Below are 22,067 nucleotides of genomic sequence, written 5' to 3'. Positions count from 1 at the left end.
TGGTGTAAATACCATATATCAAATTTCTTTCGTCTATCTCAAAGCCGTTTTGAGTTATCGGGTTCACAGATAGACAGAATGACAGTCATAATGCCAAAAATATGTTTTTTTGGACTGAGACAGGTCTGAAACGTCGAAATTCATCAAAATCTCTGGTTAGAATATTTTGATGATTACAATATTTCCTCTATACTTCGTATACGAGAAAACAAAACAAAACAAAATGAGATATAAAAATGAGTATTTAATTGATTAACGGTTGCATAATGATTCTACCAATAAATTACGTTTTAGAAGGGAAAAGAATCCCCTCCATTCGGTGCAAAAGTCATCTTTCCATCTTCGTGCGTTTGCGAATAGTCGATTTTTTACCAATTTCCCAGAATTTCCAAATCACTATCTTTTGTGAACAGTTATTGGACTGACGATAAAACTATCATGGCATTCAGGTTTCCGAGTAAAAGTAAAACTGCAGATAAACATGAGAAAAGAATGATTAATCTAATGACAATGCATTGGAAGTTTATATCTGAAATCTTATGTTTATGCTCTAATATTTTAGAATCTAGAAATGGTGTATATGCGTGTCTCATGTGAGTGAAAATGGCATTTGATTTCATGATAAAACTTTCGTTTGTAATATACTTCATAACATATGTTATGTGATTGGTAATTCAAATGCCAATTTTTTTGGAATTTATGGGGATGAGTATGACAAAGTTAAAAATTAATTAAAGCATGTTATGCACTTTTTATAAATGCCTTGACCTATTTGATATTTATTTTCCAATCCCAAATTTTTACCAATTTTTTGTCGTGAAAGTAACAAGGTTGTCACAAGCGAAATTTACAATAAATTTTAAATTTTTTATGAAGTCAGGCAGAAGCATGTTTCGTGATATGATGTTGATAATGTTCAATGTTCAGCTTGTATTGTTAAAATCATTGCGATTCTGAAATTGCATTAACGTTAAAAATGGTAATGATTTGGTGCAAATTAACAGATTCTGCTTTTGCGGAAATTTAGGTGAAAACCGAGAAATCACTGTTGATTGCGTTAATTGCACTTAACTAATTAAAAAATAAGGTTTTATTACATATAAAGTGGTGAGAAAATACGTGTTGTATTACATTTCTTTGATAAGTACAAAAGTGGATATACTTGGGTGTCCTATACATGAAGCTGACTTTGTCAAAATCTTACAAATAATATTGGTTGTTTTCCTAGCGCACATTATTTTAGAATAGTTCGCAATCCTAGATTCTGCTCTTGACTAAAAATTCATTTATATTTTTCATTGAGAAATATACTTGATTTAAACATTTCTTATGTGATGTACGAGAAATCAAATTTTATAAGTACAATCAAATTCTAATCAGTTTCGAATGGAAAAATTCCTGAAGATTGTTGATTCTGTCATACCTAACGCAGAGAAACTTTCATACTGATTAATTTGAATTTATTATCTTACTTTATTTGGATTATTTTGTTAGCTTATTTTCTATAATGAAAAAGGTAGACAAACAATGAATCGATTTAACAAGGAACTTCGATTTAGCCAGTATTTTTATGAAATTATTGTAGACATAAAAATAGGAACTCATTATGATAGAAAAAAATTTTTAGAAAACTTTTATTATTTTAGTTTATAAGTTAAAGAATTTTTTTTGTTTGGAAAGTTGATTCAACAAAATAGGATTCAATGTAGTTGTCATAAAAACATTATTAAAAGAATATGAGAAAATACTCTGTAAATGGATTCAGTATTTGCATGATCTTTAAAAATTAATATTCAACCATGTATGAATTAATTTTTAAAATTTACGATGCTTTCCAGTAAAAACTGCAAATGAGTGTAAATGATATAACAAAAATTTTAGAAACTGATTTTATTTTGGTGAAAAACTTTAAAATTAATTTTATTTAAATTAATTTAATTTAAAATTACATTTAATTAATAGAGTAATTTTAAAAAAATAGCCTCTTAATTTTTAGCCTTTCTATAAATTACTCTGCTGATTTTTTTTTTTTTAAAATCAATTATTTTTCTTCAGATTAATCGATATTTTAAATGAAAAAAAAACACACACAAAAACGATGTAATAAAATATCAAATTATGTTTTTACAAATGGCTCTTTTGCTTATAAAGGTTCTATAGGTAATTATATAGCGACCATTAAATTAGTAAAACTAAGATTTATTTAGGACAAGACTTTTTTGTTAAGTCACAAGGTAACTATTCTGATTTCTTGTGTCAGATATAATAATTTATGTGAATAAAAGAGTAAGAAATTGATATCATTTTAAAATAGATATAAAATAATTCTACTTCCACGTTTACTTCTTCCGCAGAATCATGGTTACTTGCAAAAAAGAAAAAAAAATTACCATGCCAAAAAATTAATCAATGGAAAGTTAAAGATATGAGGACTCATTCATTAATAAAATACCTATTGTCAGGAACTTGTAGATTTAAATGCCAGTGTCTAGCAGTGGATTTAGATTTTGGTAAAATGATATAGGTTAAGAGAAGTCTATCACATTTTACCATAAATCTGTATTATTCTAATAAATTACTAAATTAGTAAATCTGTATTATTCATTAAAAAATAAACTAACAACCAAATCCGTTGTATGTAATTAATATAATGTGATATATGTTACAATAATTTTGAAACCAACATCAGCAAAGATGTTGGACAAACAAAAGATAAAATGATTCAAAAAAGAGATTCGAAAGAAAATTTAAGAATGAATCAATCTTACATGCTAAGTTGGTAGTCATGTGCTACATAATCATAATTTTTTAGCATGAGGCATTTTTAAATGTGCGTCAAGGCATATAATAACAATTTTAAAGATATTGAACATTACTTTATTTGATTATATTATATTTTTCAGGTGCGTCACCCTCCCCCTCCCTTTATAATTTCAGCCAACAACTTTGAAACTCTTCAGACAAATATCATTTTAAAATCCAAGGAGACGGAGTTTTTTTTTTTTTTTTTTTTTTTTTAACGAAAATTTCTAAAATTGTTTGATGAATTTCTCTTCGAGACTGACTTACGTCAACCTTTTGTAAAACTTCGTATTATGTTGCGATATATATATATATATATATATATATATATATATACTGTCTTGTTTACCTAATATATATCAATATTTATATAACAGATTAATGATTACCAATAATTTTTACATGATAAATACAAACTTTAATCTTAAAATTAAATGTAAGAAGTAGCAGTTTTCTTGTGTGAGAGAAACACGAAACTTATTTTTTCTTCAAATATCAGTTATTCCTGTCTACTTAAAAGTATAATACTTTCTACAAGTTTGGGTAATTTTCTCTTTACTATCGTTTTAAAAAAGTATCTTGGCACGCATCTTAAAATTTTTATTCCTTTACCAACAAACTTACGTGCAAATTTTTACAGTCAGTTAAAAGCAAGCAAAAACTGTTTTAAAATGACTTACAGCTAATCAATGTAGTTCTGACTGTTTTCAATTTAAACTTTGTGGCATTCTTGGAAAACTTTACATTATTAAAATGATATGTCTACATTCTAGTCTTCATATTGTTTTCATTTTACTACGAAAATTCAGTTCGTGTGAAACATTTCATTAAAGTGTAGATGATGTGTTAGATGAATTGAAAAACATTATGCTCAATATATAGCCATGAATTAAGCTTCACATAATTATTAGCACGGCAATCAGTCAAATTTTTTAAAGATGCCAAATGGATTATTAATTGAAGAATGTGGAAAAGAGAAAGTAATTCTCAGTTCTAAGCAAACTCTCCTGCAAACCACCGGTTTCTGATCTCAAAAAATGTTCCCTAACATTTTTGAACTCGGATGTAGAAATTATACAAATATCAATTGGTTTTCTTATAATTATAATTTTACTAAGTAATTCAACAACCGAACAGATAACCTGAGTGATATTTGTTATCTATTGTATCATAGTATTTTGACAGGAAATATATTAAATATATTTTAAAATCTAATGCTATAATATTCTGAGCAATTTACAAAACGAAAATCCAATTTTAATAATAAAAATCGGAATCATATTAAAGCTAGAAAAAATTTACTGATATATTGAAGAAATTCTTAGAGATTGTGATATATTTGACTGTATATGCATAATTTTTCGATGAATTCAATGCATTATTTAAAAAGAGTTATAATTTCTGTATAAGAATGCAATTGAAGTTAGCTCAGTATGAAAACTTTTGGAAATAAATCCATGGCCTTAAATTTTACAGAGGTGTATATAAAAATTTTGAAATGAAAAAATAAAGTCATGGAAGGTAAGACGACGATTACCACCAGGTATTGCATCAATTAACCAATACTATTCATAATTATAAATGAATTTCACTAGAATTTTCCGAAATTCGTCAATATACCCTATTTCACAAATTGGAGAATCAAAATGTTTATTCAGTAAAATAATGTGGATACTAGTTCTTGCCATAGCTTTTCTAGGATGCTCATATCACATTTTATAGTTCACAAATTTATACTTCGAATATCCTGTAGTTGTAAATCTGCAGAAAGAGGAACGAAGCAGGGAATATTTTCCTGCTGTCACAATCTGCAATTTGAATCGAATGAAGTTAGACTGGGAACTTGGAGTGTATTCATCGATGTATCAAAATAGTAATGGCGAAATAAGTGTCAGTTCTCTCGTCCAATCAGAGAGAAGAAGTTTCAGCCCGCGAAACAAAAATGATTCGAAAACTCAACAGGATTTTCTTGCGAACTACTTCAAACTGAGTCCGGAAATCCGACAAAACTTCGGATATTATTTTAACGAAGTCGTTATAAGTTGTTCATTCAATTTCAAGCCCTGCAAATTTCGACATAATTTAAATATGCGTTACGGAAATTGTTTCACTTTTGATGGCGTAAATGGTAATTTTAAAGATCCGCTAACTTCAAAATTCGTCGGCCTAAACAACGGCTTGGAAATGATTTTAAAGGTTGATCCGGTACAATATCTTCCAATATCCCATACGGTGGGAATGATAATTGTTATACATAATCCGTCTGATGAACCGAATCCTGAAGACAGAGGAATCACTATAGCACCTGGTTTCGAAACGCATGTCTCTTTAAAACAGAAAGAGATTCACAGACTGCCCTTCCCCTATAAGGATAAATGTGTTTTGTATGGAAGTGAAGAACTGCCTCTGGCGAGAAGTCGAAAACAGTGCACAGAATCTTGCATTCAAGAATTCAACTTCGCAGCATGTGATTGCATAGAACCCACTTTCTGGAAAACAGCAAAGCATAAACATTGCGATACGGCAAACTCTACACAAGCTGATTGCCTCGATAATTTGATAAAGGACCTTGCCGTTGAAGGGACAAACTGTCAATATCCCCCTGCATGTGTTTCAGTATTCTACGACGAACAAATAACAAAGGCACTTTGGCCTTCAAAGGCATATTTCTTCAAAAAGCACCAACATTCTGAAAGTTTTTTCAAAAAATACAGAAAATCTCACGCAAAAGTTCGCATTTTCTTTTCAAACCGAGAAAAATCTAAGTATGAGCAAAAAGCTAATTTTCAGATATCCGAGTTGTTAAGTTGTTTGGGTGGTGAAATTGGACTCTGGCTTGGAATCTCTTTGCTTGTTTTAAGTGAAATTATGGAGGCCATATTGTTTATCATCAGCTGAATGATAGATAACATTAAGAAATGTGCTTATTTTTTGAGGAAAATTCCACAGTAAGCACTGAAGCATTTGAAAGATAATTGTGAAATATGAGTGATCCTTGGCTTCTTGTATCATTAAAAATTTATGATACTGAAAGGTATTTGAATGTTTCAATTGGCCATTTAATTCACTTTTCAGTTGTACTTAATTTTAATGATTAAAGTAACTCTAAAGCACTTTATATTTTCCAGCTACTTACTTCGTTTTTAAAATTGCCTTCATTTGTTTTTTAGCAGAAATTATGTTTAAAAAATAAAATTCAAACTATTGAACTTCTTGCATTTTGATGCAGAAATTTTATTGGAAGATTCAACACTGATTTTCAAAATCTGCCTATCTATACGTTTCATGCCACCTGCATATTTGCAAAGAAGGTGTATCGTACTTATTGAATGAATTAAATTACTATATAAAGTTTAATATAATCCAAAATTAAAATGATTCATTCAAGTGATTGTTTGATATAAAATATGAATCTTAAGCGTAACTTGAAACATTTTAAAATGCATTACAATATGGAAATTTTCCATTTTTGTGTGTGTGACAGTTTTTTCAGAATGTGAATTTCCAGAAAATTTCATAAAATCCTGATATTTTAAAAATGGCCGCATATTATCTTTCAGCATAGTTAACCTTATATTGAACACTAATGATTGTCCTCGCTTCGGTATTTTTACATTATTACTTTACATATTTTTGTGATTTTTGTCGTTTGAAAACTTTTTTGAATAAACATAATGTGTCTGCATTTGATTTGAAACGAAACACAAGCACACATGCAATTTCAGCTTTATTATAAGTAGAGATAAGGACAAAATACATGGAACGTTTGGTAATATTAAACTTTGTATTTGCATTTCTTGTTATCCCATAAATATATGAAAATAAAAATATGCTATCTTAGATTTATATTTTGACAAATATTTTTTGTTCGCACCTTTTGTTGCACATGTTTTTAAAAGCAGCTAAGAGGATCTTTGTAAAACTGTAGAATTTACAAATGAAATGAGAAAAGTAAACGAAACTGTTATGGCATATTTTATATTTACATACAGAAAGAACAGCCCCTAAATCTTCTTTACTCATTTATTTCCAGTTAATTTGAGTCTAATTACCTAAACTTTCATATTCGGAGAGTTCTCAGTGAATGAATTCGTTTGAAAGAGAAAAAAGTATGGTTGGCATTGAAAAATTCGAAGATAATATGAAAAAAGTTTATTACGAAAATGAGATATACACTTTTTGAAAGAGGATTTAATAATATATCAAATGACGTATTTTGCTTAATATTTATATTTGCACACTGAGAGTAGTAAGAAGCGTTAGGATACTTTTTGGGTGAACTATATCACGGATTGTGTATAATGCGTTCATTAACACGCCGAATTTCTTGTAATTTATAAGGGTCTGCTGATCATCACCACGGCAGTCAAAGTGTTAATTATGGAAACGCATTATTATAGATTTTCTGCAATATTTTGCCAAATAATACTTTTATGGAAAGTTCCAACTACACAATTGTACAGAGCTTTCTGAAGCCGAAATTATTCATCAGAAAAGTGTAAAACTTCATGGATAGAACTTGAGATGGAGAAAGTCCCTCAAACCATATAAAAAATAATAATTTCATTGAAGGCACCATTACCTTAAAAACAGGCCGTACACACGCAAACTTTTTTTTTTATTTGATCAAATAGCGGTAATAAAATTTGCAGATTCACGGTAAACTTGTTTTTTATCTACTCAACACTCACAATGACCTCGATTTTATGAGATGTATCTTTATTAATTGAATTATGGTTTATAAAAGAAATCAAAACGTTGATTCATCACTATCTATTCTATGAAATTTCGAATTTCAAAGGGGTTTCGAGCAGGTGCATTCACTGAAAAGAACGAAAATAAATTTGAAGAAATTAGATCGTTGTTTATTTGTCCAGAAAGAGAAAGAGAAAAAAAAAGAGTTTCTAGAAATATGTAAAGGAAAGGAAGAAGAGTTCAAACATTCAGATCAGCATGAGTGCTCAGACCAGCAAGTTCTTTTCGAATGTTTATAGATTTCATAATAGCTACTTCACCCCTCAGAAAAAATTTCAGGACTGCTATGGAATTTCAAGTATAGAATTCTATAATAGCAATATTTCAAACTATCATTTTTTTGTTGAATGAATCACTCCCCACCCTTTCTTAAGTTATCCAAAATATTTTTCACTTTTCTGATTGAAAGTTACAACTGAAGGCAGCTTTAAATGGTGAACTGTAACTATAAATAGCTTGTATATATTGTTTCGAAATTTGATTTCACTGCATATTCAGTCCATATATTATTATATTTTCCATTATGACCTTAGATGATCCAACTTTGCTCAAGGTTAATTAAAGTACTCTATCATTAAGTTTTGAGCAATAGCAGTGGGACGGTAAATGAGCATAAGCAAAACAATTGACAATATAAATTTTGGTATATGGCAACGCATGTTAAAATTGTATTTAAATTATTATTTCTTTTTGCAATATTCGAGAAGAAAGAGACCGTGTATGCACTTGCTGCTTAACCGTGAAAATGGTTTCTGATTTAAAGATGGAAATTTTTGCTTATAATTTATTTCAAATATTGTGGTGTAAGGTTGGCGAGAAAAAACCTATGCCCAATATTTTGGAAATTTATGGAGATGAATGTAGCGAAGATGATTATAAAGAAGTATGCGATGAGGTATTTATCTATGTAATTTCTTCCCGACATTCACTGTTTAAAAGAGTATACATGGCGGAATTTACAGATGAAAAAGCTAAGAATTTGAAATCTTTACTTGATTGCTATGAATTTGTGGTTCGTACATGTGACAGGGATGACTTATTTGGAAATCTGACAGTTTTTCAGAGAATGTTTGCCACTTTAACTTTTGTGACATTCATATGTCTTCGTATATCTGAAGAAACTGAGAATGTTATAGATATTGTAAAATATGGTCACATCTTTTGGTCAATGTATTTTGATAAATTCACGGACGAGTTTTATGAAAAAGGAGGTTGGAACAAATTAAAGACAGAAGCAAACCTTTATGAATATCTTCCTAAGTTCATTCTCGATTTTAACGACACACTAAATGATTTGAAAATAATAAAAGAGGCTTCTGTTAATTATCGAAGTTTCAAGAATGCTTTTAACTATCATGAACGGATACAAAACAAATCAACTCGCATTTCTTTGTTGTGGATTGAATTTCAAATAGGGCATCATGAAAGCTATATCAAAGTACCTTTAAGCTACGATTCTTCTATAAACGCCTACGAATTAGAGCTATTATTAGAAGATTTAAAGCTAATTTTGAATCCTTTAAGATGTAACACCGATGATGCAAAAATATTGGAAAAGAAGAATGGCGACAATACTTTTTCTACTGCAATATCAAATTCAGAAATTCTTTGCGACTCTAAAGAGGTGAAAACTAATCATGATGTTGCACAAATTCAGCCGTTACTTTCTCGACAGGAAAATAAAATAACCAATAAGGTTGTTCGAGAGCTTTCCAATATTTCTGATGGAATAGAAAATCTCACTCAAAGTTCAGGCATAACTTCAAAAACTGAAGGATTAACCCTTAATATTACCGATAAGAGAGAAAATTTTGAATTTTACAAATACCCTTTTAAAGGAATGGAGATTCAGAGACAAGTAGAAAGCATAGATTCCACTAAAAAATTACAAACTGAGCAGAATATTTCACCTGCTGTAAGTATAAAAAGACGATTGGGAACAAATAGTAAAACCTTGCCAAATTTTTATGATTTGGATCAGACATATATAAACAAAAATAATAATAGCATCATCGAGAATTTTTATGAAGAAGATATAGAAGAACAGGATAAAATTACAAAATTAGATTCAATTGTTTCTATAAACCAAATGGAAGACATTGAAAGCCAAAGAGAGACCTCTCCAAAGAATCTTGCTAAATCAAGAGATTTAACTTTTCAAAATGAAAATGCAAACATTAAAAATGAAATCAGAATCACTAAAGAGGAGCTAAAAATGAGTTTTCATTTAAACAGAGAAGGGAAGAGTGAAATTGCAAAGGCAACAGATGTCTTATCTACACGCCAGATGGTTGCATATGAAATGGCTGGAAAGACAGCTTCCGAAAATCTGCCTGCTCTAAAAGTGTTCAGTTCTACAAATGAAAGCATTAACAGTGATGACAAAAGGAATAGTATTAGGAAAGCTTGGGAAGAATTAAAAGACGAACAGGAAGATCCCGATATAAGGAATTTTTTGAAAATGATTCTTGTCTTGAATGACAAAGAAGGGAGGAAATTTGTACTTTCTACGTTACAAAATAAAGAAAATCTCAAAAGTTCCCGAGAAAGCTCAAATAAACAAAAGAATAAGTCTAAAAGGAAAAAGCCTAGAAAGTGATTTCGTATTTTCTTAGAATACTTGAGATTTTTAAAACAGGAAAACGCAAATGTCTTCCGAGTATATATCATTTTTTTAAAATCAAAAATCTTTAACTTGATCCTAATTTGACTGAAAAATAAACACCATCTATTAACCATTAATGATTACGATTCTCTCTTTTTTTCTGCCAATATTTTTTATCAGTAACAGCGAAAATCAGAAGTTTTAGGAATTATTTGGTTCTTATAATAACGTTTTTAAAAGATTAAATTTCAACTTAGTTGCCTTCTTTTAAGAATATTAAGGGCGTCTTGATTCAGATATTTAATAGTTTTTTAAAACTGTACTGATTAGGATCTGTAGCAAAAAAATGCCTACACACTAATGCCAAGAAACCAAAATTTATATACGTCAAAACTTTTCAGTGATTGAAGAAAAGTTTTCAAATGGCACATTCCAAAAACTGTTCTTTCAAGAAAAATTTTGACAGACGATATTATAAATGGAATTAAGATTATGCTTGTTCTATAGGTTTGCTTCATGAGTTGAATATTTTAAACAATTCAATAGAATAAGATCAATGTCCTTTTCTTGGTCGCAGGAATGCCAATAATATTTGTAATCTAGTTCAACTTAATTAATAGGCCGGGGTAATAATCATTCGAGTATTCACACTTGTTATTATTACTCCTTCTTCTGTTTTCAAGTCATAGAATAAGGGATAAAATAAAAGAAATATCCCGTAGAATTAATTTTATATTTGCTATTTTGATAAAACTGGTACATATTTAGAAACTATAATTTATGGTAATATGTGTTAGTATCTTCAACTGCAATTCTTTTAAAGTATGGGTTCGAATCTGAGACCATTCTTTTAAGAAAATCCGTATCGCTTTTACTTAAGATAAATACGCAGTTGTCAAAGTCGAATTATTTCGGGGCGATTTCTCGCGAATGTAATCTTGTAATTTTTTTTTATAACACTATAAGTCATGTGTTACCATTTCTTGTATTAATCCAAGGTGACAGACTTTGGCGAAAGATAGATGCAATTAAACATTAAAATAAGTTTAATATTTCTGCGGAAAAATAGAAATTTCTATAAAATGTGTTTATATTCATTTAAAAATGATTAAAATTAGAGAAAAATCCTGTTGGAAATAAAATTTGTCACTAAAATGCTAATTTTTTAATTTTTGAGTTGATGACAACTGTCATTTTATCCCCTTTAGAGGATCATATAAACTCTTTAATAGAGTAGAAAAGCTTTCTAGTTGCTGCGGAGCACGTGTGCCAAATTTCGGTTGAATTCGTTTAGGGGCTTGGAATTGTATAAGGTTCAAACAAATGGATTTTCAGTTATATATACATATTAGATAGATAGATTCTCTACATTATTTATAAGATTTAGAAAAGTGTTTTATTTCTTACGCTACAATATTGCAAAATTTTATAGAAAAAATGTCCAGATCAAGAAATTAAATTAGAACAGAAGACGTTATTTTAATATTTGTAAACACAAGGTTTTTCAAAGCAATTGCTCCTATTTCAAATGTTTATTATTTCTCTTTAAAAAAAACGATATAGCAAAAAGATTTGAACAGTACAAAGGAAAGATTAAGTTTATATTTGAGTACATGATAATTATTTTATGCGATTACTTTTAGTCACATGAAGCAAACATGTAAATAAACAAGAATTTAAGTTTTTCCTGTATTGTGTTGAAATTTTTTTTCTCTATCATTGTTTAGAAAGAAGCTATAACCATTTGTAGTCTATTCAGTTGTTTTAAATCTCCCTGTAGATTCCTGATATGCAGAATTTTTAAGACATACAAGGAAATCAGCCATTGATTGCCTTAGCTGCTATTAATTAAGCTCTCAGATATAAAAAGATTTGATAAATATTGTAATCCAATGGACTTAACTGAGATCTAGTTACAAGTTTAACTTGTGGCACTTTAGCATTTATTAAAACATCAGCAATTATATTTCATCGACTTTTTAGTATAATTACACCATATGAGGAATTTTGTGCTTCTCAGTATAGTGAAATGTGTATCTTTGACGTCTTCTTCTTGCCCTATTAGTTTCGAAATTTGATACAAATTTACAATTTTGGTGATAAGACCATATATACCTAAGAAGGTGCACTCTTAGGTTATCGAGTTCATATACATACGAAAATATAGACTGAGAGATAGTTAGCTTGCTCTCGTGTTCAGTCTAAAATTTTATATTTATCAGTAGTTCTCATGATAAAACCATGCTACATTTTATCAATCAAATTTGTTATATTTTATGGCATGCCTGGGTACCTCGGGATTGGGACACCCGTACCCACTTAAAGAAGGTGAGCCCTGAGGGGCCAATCGATGTGAATATAAAGATGATGAAATAGAAAGAGTTCACAATGCACAACATGATTTGAGAAATGAACAGGATCATCCCGAAATTAAACAATACAAAAATAAAAAGGAAAGACACCAAAATAAAAAAAAAAAAATCTAGAAAAGGATTTACTCACTTAAATTAAAATCGAGACTTCTATTTAATAAGAAACTGAAAATATATACCAGATATTTCTAATTTTTTTTAAAAGTATCATTATATATTTCCTACATTAACAGACACTGGCGTGTCTGTTAATGTAGAAAATATAAAAAATAAACGCCCAATCATTATTTATGGGGCTGAACTGCAAACATCTTATTATTTCATACATTTTACAAAATTTTTATTAAAAAAATTTATGTTTTTAAATTCCTTTGTTGCATAGTTTTTAATTACCACCTATAAAGTCCAGACGATTAATCTCATAGTATATTTAATTTTCAAATGCTATTTATTTTATAAAAATAATATCGAATTTTGGTTTCTCTGACAAGCAATTATTTATAATTTTGGTAATTATAAAAACTGAGTATCAACTTCATTTTATTTAATGTTTTGTAAAAGTTAATTTGTTTTAATTTTTTCTTTCAACCCTGTTTGATTTTTATCCTATTTATATCCATATATAGAAAATACATATTTGATTACGCATTTAAATTTCCGATTACATATTGATAGATTCATCGATTAATTAAAACGATATCACAAATTTATGATCTATATTATCTATGCAATTATTTTATGTTGTTTTATATCTTTTCAGTGAGTTTCCAAGCCTTGTTTCCTATCTTGAAATATTTTACCTTTTGATACACCCAAATTTAAGAGACTTTCTAAAGCTTTGTGTGTTATTCTTTTTTAGTGTTCTAAATTTTTAATCAGTAATGGCCAATTAAAATGTAATATCCTAGATTTCATCATATTTAATGCATTAGACAGGCAAAGTAACTTTTAGCAAAATAAAGATCGGTAACAAAAACGATGATGCAATCCTGCGTATCAGTTTCAAACCAATCAAAATATCTTATTTTTAACAATACAAATTTTCTAGTTTAAATGTAGAAACATTGCATATTTTAATTCTAATTTCATCCCCTTGCACCCTTTCCACTGGAAATTTTTTTGAAATCAGCTTTAAAGTTTTTTAAGCAAATCGAATTTTATTAAATTTATGTATTTACCATTTGGGTTGTTTTATGCAAACGAAATGTGCATACATATGTGATTACATCGGTTAAATACATCCCTAGAGAATCTAAAGTCAAAAGTTGCAGACAAATTAAATCGAAAATAATGGGTTTTATAATTATAAACTTTATTACAAGTAACCCGATTCAGTCACATATTTAAATCTACATCTTGTGAATATAGTAATGACCAAGTTATTGATTTTATATTTAATCTCTTAATAAAAAGCAACCTTTTGTTTATAATTATTTGTTTCGGTTTTTATACTTTTATTATAGAAGCTGTTTTCGAAATTTCTATTAGCATCTTTCATCACTGAGATTAGTGAAACTTCACCAAAAGTAGCTTTGGTGCTGTGATGAAAGCTTACAAGCCAGTTAACAGCTACGCTACCCGTGCAGTTTCTTTTGTATCGTGGTCATGTTACTGGACTGCGAACCACAAGGTCCCAGGTTCTATCTTCGCTCATTCCAATCTGCTACAGTGCCTTCACACTCCAGCTTAGCCAAACCACAAATTTGTTATAATATTTATTATTTTTTTTAAATTGTAGGTAAACATCTTTAAGAATATTTTCTTTCCAACTGATTGATGATCTAATTAATTGAACACTAATTAAAACCTAATGGACTAGATTTTCACTATAGTTTCATGTTAGTACTGTATAGCATTTACTGCTAAAAATATTAGCACTTTAATAAATAGTGCCTAAGCCTTTTCGCCAAATTTAGGATTTAAAACTAAATGATTATGGCAACAATTTTATTATTTTTGCATCAAAAAGAAGAAATTAGAATTAAATTAGAAAGAAGAATCATACCATGATTCCAAACTTATACCTGAAAAATAAATAAAAGAAAAAAATATCTCTTAATCGCATATTTATTCCGAGCCCAGAATTTATCTGTTTAACATCTAATCTAATTTTATCAAAAGTTGTCTAATTTTATCATAATAGGTAAGTTCTAAGTCTAATTTTATCATAAACTGTGTATAGTGAAATAAAAATAGATTTGGAAAAACAAGATGGCGCATAAAATGCGGCAGCCTTAACCTCATTGAGAACCACTCAAAATAGAACCTATTAACATTGTTCGTTCATTGAACTCCACGAGAGGAATGCGTTCTGTAACCAGTAATGGAGCCATTAACCAGTTATTATTAACCAATTACCCATATCATTATTATGATGATGGGAGAAACGGTAGAATATAACTATATAAAAAAGCAATATTTCATAGATGATTTGTATATTACAGAAATTAAAATTAGTGAACGTTTCTTCAAATTATGCTCACTAATACTATGAAAACATGAGACAAATTTTCTTATAATTAATTTCACAGTTGATTTTTTTTATTAAAGCTGTGTTTCATATAATTTTTTATTTTTTATTTTGTGCTGTCGTTATTTTCTACTGAGTATATATTTCTTATTAATTATATATATATTTTATCGATACTGCACCAGTGATGCCTTTGGCAGTGTTTAATTAAACCTTGCCTGTTTCTTTAAAGTTTTTTAATTATATAAAATATCAATTTTTGGTGGTTTTTAAAAATCGTCGGTACAGTAACTGCGAGATTTCATGATTGTGGCTATTGATATTTTTATTTTAATTAAAATACAGTTTCAGACGATAAGAGGAATATTTTTATGACAATATTTATATAAAAGTAATTACATATATATAACGAGTTTTTCAGCTTCATATATAATATGCACTCCAAATGATTCGAATTCGATAAATGAAAGTGTAAGTTGTGATGAGATGAATATGATGAGAAAAGCAAGAAGAAACATAAGAAGGTAAAAAATTGTGAACATAACAAATACTTTTTCTACGAGCCAAATGTATACATCTAAAGAAAGTCTGAATTGCATGGATAGATATTTTATAGGAAGAAAATTAATTAAGTGATTTCAATATTGCAAATAAAATATATACAATGGTAGGAAGAATTTTGGAAGAAGAATTTTCTTAAAAAAAGGAGAATTCGATAAAACACTGACAAACCTATGGATGTCTTATATGCAAGTCGGATGATTGCATCTAAAACAGATGGGTAGATATTCCTGGAGAATCTTTCAATTTCAAAGTTGGTAGTGGTGGCCAAATGGCTTGGTATTGGCTTCGAAATTTATTGGATCTAAGTTCGAACTCGACTTAAAATCCGTCGTGTATATGGGTCACATAAACAGGGCATCAAAATAAGATAACCGTATTACTTCTTTATGGGTTTCAATCGTCTTTATTGTGCAATCTTTCTTAGATATAAATGGCTTTACACTAACTCTATAATTTTACAAAAAGTAATATTTCAGCATTAAAAGTTTTTTTTTATTTAACACAAATTGAACTTGTTGTGATACTGCATCATTAATAGATTTAAAGTCATCCTATTGAACTCAGATGATACTTTTCCACAAGAAAAAAGAAGAACAAAAGCATATATTTTAAATTGAAATAAAAACACTAGTTACTTAATCATACTTTAGTAGCTGAAATTGTCGAGCGTTTGAGATTGGATATTTTAAAGGTCAACTAATGTTCTACTATCCATTGATGACCTAGCTCTAGAGTTTTCTGTCTAATTGAAGGACAAAAGTTAGCACCTGATTCTGATCTGTCATAGCTTGTCAAAAGTTTTCGAGTCATTATGCCATGGAAATTTTGTAAGTGTGTGCAACTCCTAACCATTACCCTAAATTACGATGTCGTTTCTAAATTAGACTCCAAAAACTTCAAAAGGAAATGATTATTTAACAGAGTAGTATTGTATTTAGAACTGGTTCCAATATAATCTGATTCTGTAAGTCGAAGGACCTAATTTTTGAATTTTGTTCTGTCATAGCTTCGGGATTTGGTAGGTGCTGGTTTCGAAGTAGCATTCCACAGATGATCCATCGTGTTTACAACTCTGGCGCCCTTTTAATTCATTGAGAGTCAAGCGTCTTCCTATTTGTTTAAAATGGTAGTTTCGAGATGCTAGTGCTCAACTGCCCTTTTATCTCATCTGATAAAAGCTCAAAATTACAAAGTCCGTCCAAAAATAGTTTTCATATAGCTTTTAAAAGGGAGTTTATACAATTAAAACTAAAACTTTTGTAGATCTTTGGAAAATTAAGATACAAATTTAAGTGTCATCATCACTGGCCTCTTTCTTAGCAGAGGTTATCTAGTACAAGATATCTCATATTGTTTCGAAGCAGAGATATCTCAATCAAAACATACAATACTAAAAATATATAAATAATATTATACATAAGATATATTTAAAATGCTGAAATTATGCATCTAATTGATATTGTGATTGGCAAGGTTCTATATCATTCGTTTCAATAAAACGTAATAAAATATATTTGATTTTGTCCTTTCTTCTTTTTTGATAGCATGATTAAATCATTTTCACTTTGGATCTTTCGCGGTATTTGTGTGAATTTATTGAAAGCTGGAGAAATAATTGCAATTGAAATGCATTTGCACCAGTGGCAACACATGCTAAGTGTGAGGAGCATAGTCATTTCTTGAAAAATAGCTAATTACTGAGGAGTGAAGACCTGTCTTCTGGCTGTGTAAAGATGGCATTAGATTTGAAAATGGAAATATTCGCACACAATTCCTTTTATCGTATATGGAATAAGGGAGTTAAAGAAAAAGAAAATCTTAACATTCATCAGATTTATGGAGAAGAATGTTGCAAAATTGAAAATGTCTCGGAAGCATGTGAGGAGGTCTTGATATCAGGTATCGTACTCCGTCGCATGATGTTTAATGGGTTATATATGGCAGATTTCACAGATGAAATAGCTAAAAGTTTAAAATCTCTATCTGAGTGCTACGACTATATAATTTATAAATGCGATCGCAGTGACTTGTTTGGTCACCTAACAGTTTTTGAAAGAATGTTTGCTACTTTCGGTTTTGTTATAGAATTCTGTAGCTATATTTATAAGTACTATAATGTAGATATAGTAAAGTATGGCCACATACTTTGGATAATGTATTTCGATAAATTTACTGAAGAATTTTATAAAGAAGGTGGATGGAAACAACTAAAAAAAGTAGCAGAATCTTATAATAAGATCATTGGTACTGTTTTCTGCTTTGATGGACAATCCATTCACTCCTTAAAAATGGCATTAGAAAAGTATTGTGATTTTAGGGATGCAGTTTATTACGATGAACTTAAAAATAAACAAAAGAAGAAAGTTCATGTTTCAAAACTCTGGATAAAACACAATATAGAACAACTCGACAATCTTACTATAATTCCGTTTATTAGTGACTATGATATTGCTTTGGTTGCAGAAAATTTGCTAGAAAAATTGATAAAACTTCATGATCTTATTTCAGAAGAAAGGGCTTTCTCTAAAGAAATGGAATGTACAGAAACTCCCATTGAACATGTAGGCAATGGAAACCACAGTGATGATCTACAAACAACACATTTCAGTGAAATAAATCAAGATGTAAGCAAAGAAAAGAGCACGGAAGCGAGTTATCCAGAGGATATAGACAATCAAACAGAAATTGCTAGGAGAAAGGAGGTCACATCTACTAGCGGATCTACCAGCCAGATGATTAAATCCGACAAGGTTGAAAATTCCTCTTCGTATTTTCTACCTCCACAACAATTCATAGACTCATTTATAGACAATTTATATTCAAGTAACACAGAAATGAAAAAGAAAACCCCGACATCACCCGAAGTCTTATTAACAGACCAGACTGATAAATCTTTTCAGAATAAGGAAGCTAAATTGGAAGTTATGGCAGCACAGAAATGTTGCACAGAAAATGAAGATGCAAGCAACAACGATAAAGAGATAAGGAATGAGAAGAGTGTGGAAATGAGTTATTCAGAGAATGGAGACGATCGAAGAGAAATTTCTAGGAGAATGGAGATCCCATCTACCAGCCAGATGATTAAATCAGACAAGGATGAAAATTCCTCTTCGTATTTTCTACCTCCACAACAATTCATAGACTCATTTATAGACAATTTATATTCAAGTAACACAGAAATGAAAAAGAAAACCCCGACATCACCCGAAGTCTTATTAACAGACCAGACTGATAAATCTTTTCAGAATAAGGAAGCTAAATTGGAAGTTATGGCAGCACAGAAATTTTGCACAGAAAATGAAGATGCAAGCAACAACGATAAAGAGATAAGGAATGAGAAGAGTGTGGAAATGAGTTATTCAGAAAATGGAGACGATCGAAGAGAAATTTCTAGGAGAATGGAGATCCCATCTACCAGCCAGATGATTAAATCAGACAAGGATGAAAATTCCTCTTCGTATTTTCTACCTCCACAACAATTCATAGACTCATTTATAGACAATTTATATTCAAGTAACACAGAAATGAAAAAGAAAACCCCGACATCACCCGAAGTCTTATTAACAGACCAGACTGATAAATCTTTTCAGAATAAGGAAGCTAAATTGGAAGTTATGGCAGCACAGAAATTTTGCACAGAAAATGAAGATGCAAGCAACAACGATAAAGAGATAAGGAATGAGAAGAGTGTGGAAATGAGTTATTCAGAGAATGGAGACGATCGAAGAGAAATTTCTAGGAGAATGGAGATCCCATCTACCAGCCAGATGATTAAATCAGACAAGGATGAAAATTCCTCTTCGTATTTTCTACCTCCACAACAATTCATAGACTCATTTATAGACAATTTATATTCAAGTAACACAGAAATGAAAAAGAAAACCCCGACATCACCCGAAGTCTTATTAACAGACCAGACTGATAAATCTTTTCAGAATAAGGAAGCTAAATTGGAAGTTATGGCAGCACAGAAATTTTGCACAGAAAATGAAGATGCAAGCAACAACGATAAAGAGATAAGGAATGAGAAGAGTGTGGAAATGAGTTATTCAGAGAATGGAGACGATCGAACAGAAATTTCTAGGAGAATGGAGATTACATCTACAAGCAAATTGACTGAATCCTATATGGATGAAAATTCTTCACTTATTCTTCCTAAACAATTTATAGACAATTTATATTCAAGTAACACAGAAAAACGAATTGAAACTCCCACTCCAACTGAAGTTTTATCTACAAAACAAATGGATAAAACTTTTCACTATCCATATAAAGTTAAGAATACCTGGAACTTTTGCTCAAAAAGTCGAGATACAAACGACAAAGTTGAAGAGGTAAACAGTGACAAGAGTTTGGATGTGAGCTGCTGTTCAAAGAAAGAAGAGGAACAAAGTGAAATTATCAGAGAAGCAGACATTATATCGACAAGCCAAATGGATGAGCCTGAATGGAATACAAACATTACCCCAGATGTTTTACTCAAGCCAAAAGTCTTTGATTTTGAAAATCAGGGTGGAAGTATAGGTGATGAAATAGAGAAAATTGAAACATCACGAGAAGATTTAAGAAAAGAACAGGATGATCGCGAAATTAACATTTTTTTGCGAATGATTTTGATTTTAAGCGACAGACAAAGAGCAAAATTTGTACACCAGGAGTTTCTAGATAACGAAGTAACTCCCCAGAATGTACAGGAGCTTCTAGATAACGAAGAAACTTCTCAAAATGTACAGGAACTATTAGGTAACGAAGAAACTTCTCAAAATGTACAGGAACTACTAGATAACGAAGAAGCTCCCCAAAATGTACAAGCTGTTCCAAATAAAAAAAAGAAAAAATCTAAAAAGAAAAAGCCTAATAAGTCTAAAAAGTGATACTTTTTTAAGACAAGGTTGCTTTTAAAAAGGATTAAATGCCACGACAGTATATTTTAATATTTTAACGCCAATAGTTTTAAATATGTGTTACTCGGGCTTGATTAAAAAAAAAACTTTTTTTGTGATATTTTTTTTGCAAATGCATAACCACTCGTTTTATCCTAATAATTAAACATTTTATCCTAGTGATTGGGAAGTTAATGGATTTACTAAATAACTACTTTAGTATAAATTTTTTTTACGAATTTCTGTAAGTATTTACTTTTACTGTTAGACGAATGATATTCAGATCGTGAAAAAGTAAAATAACCAATGTTTTATTCATTGTAAAAGAGAATTATTAAATTTATTTAAACTTCCTATGCGTTTCCTCTATATGAATTTCAAATTGTATTATAAATGACATTTAATCGTCAAATCATTCATTCACAGTACATGCCGTTCTTGTCTTATTTTACGGCATTTTCAAGAAGACGAAGTTTTAATCAAGAACTATTAAGACCGTTGGATATGGATATAATTTATAAGTATGCAAATTTTATCCAAAACTAAAATTACTCTTAACCAGCATTTACAAATTTTTGCAACAAACACAGGTTTAAAATGAAATATTGTTGATAAAGTCTCCTTATTAGTAAGTAATAATCATGTTCATAAGTTAAAAATCATGTTTAAGAATATCTGAGAAATATAATTAATTTTTCTCTTCATAACTGATGCTAAATCATGAATAGACATTAATTTGGAAACTTTGTTTTATATTAATATATAAATTGTTGTGGAATAGGTTTTGAGAAATTTTGTTGTTTTCGTCTCTTCATGCAAAGTTAGAGTGGGGTGAGAAAGAGCGCCTGCTTAGATGTTGTTCTCGTCATCTTACCATGGTTCAAAATTTTGAAGTTTATCGAAAAGCTATCAGATAGGTATAAAAATGAATATTTGAATCAACAAAATAGACAAAAATAAAAATGGAGGGCATTAGTTAGGTATTAAAACCCGAAAAGCGAATTATTCATCCATGCATCAAACTTGACATTTGATTGCAAATTACATCAACAAGAGCGTTTAAAAATATTGAAAACAACCTAATTAACATTTTTGCGTTTTTATGTTAAAGTAATAGACGAATTTTAAAATTTAAAAACATTTCAGTGCAGAGAAAAATTTCAAATTTTTGAATATACAGAGAATCTGATAAAATTTTGAAATGGAAATTGCTCAAATTCGATAATTTATTGTTTCTTCAGAAAAAAATTCGTCATTGTCATCATTCGTTCGAAATTATGAATCTAAAGTATATGTTACAACTTCCGGAATAACTTGAAAAACATCTACTTTGGGAATAATTTTGTCAGCATAATTTCAATCAAAAGCCAGGTAAAAAAAATATACAATTTAGATTACTCGTCACTGAAATAAAAGAAACAGATTCAGTTTTTAAAAATACGACATGAAACTTATTTTCTTTCAAAGTCGAAATGTTGTTACTCTAGCTTTTGTCCAAGTCAACGTTTTTCCTTTTAGGTAGATTCCTGTAGGAAGACCACCTATTGCAATGGTTCTCATGGCACGACTTCAGGAAAATTTCCGCAGATCATCACCGATTATGGTTCCGAGAACCC

General features: G+C 29.7%; 2 protein-coding genes across 2 annotated transcripts; both read left to right on the top strand.

Moving 5' to 3' along the window:
* The first annotated feature begins 4,890 nt into the window (after window positions 1-4,890).
* LOC129959227 (degenerin mec-10-like) lies at window positions 4,891-6,560 on the top strand. The gene has a single exon (XM_056072050.1). It carries the CDS (start codon window positions 4,891-4,893, stop codon window positions 5,698-5,700), a length of 810 nt encoding a protein of 269 aa, XP_055928025.1. The 3' UTR covers window positions 5,701-6,560.
* Window positions 6,561-17,278: 10,718 nt separating this feature from the next.
* Window positions 17,279-20,525, top strand: LOC129958749 (uncharacterized). The gene is made up of 2 exons (XM_056071405.1): window positions 17,279-17,467; window positions 18,077-20,525. Exons 1-2 carry the CDS (start codon window positions 17,302-17,304, stop codon window positions 20,440-20,442), a joined length of 2,532 nt encoding a protein of 843 aa, XP_055927380.1. The 5' UTR covers window positions 17,279-17,301; the 3' UTR covers window positions 20,443-20,525.
* The last annotated feature ends 1,542 nt before the right edge of the window (window positions 20,526-22,067 follow it).

The sequence above is a fragment of the Argiope bruennichi genome, chromosome X1 (assembly GCF_947563725.1).
Source record: "Argiope bruennichi chromosome X1, qqArgBrue1.1, whole genome shotgun sequence".
Taxonomy (NCBI): domain Eukaryota; kingdom Metazoa; phylum Arthropoda; class Arachnida; order Araneae; family Araneidae; genus Argiope; species Argiope bruennichi.
Note: the sequence above shows the minus strand (reverse complement) of the source record. Positions and strands in the feature narration are given on the sequence as shown.

Bases quoted from the DNA above. Each gene is read 5' to 3' on its own strand.
- LOC129959227 (XM_056072050.1), top strand. From the start codon at position 4,891: ATGCGTTACGGAAATTGTTTCACTTTTGATGGCGTAAATGGTAATTTT.
- LOC129958749 (XM_056071405.1), top strand. From the start codon at position 17,302: ATGGCATTAGATTTGAAAATGGAAATATTCGCACACAATTCCTTTTAT. The intron at 17,468-18,076 runs GTATCGTACTCC...ATCTTATTTCAG, and splicing joins TGAGGAGGTCTTGATATCAG to AAGAAAGGGCTTTCTCTAAA.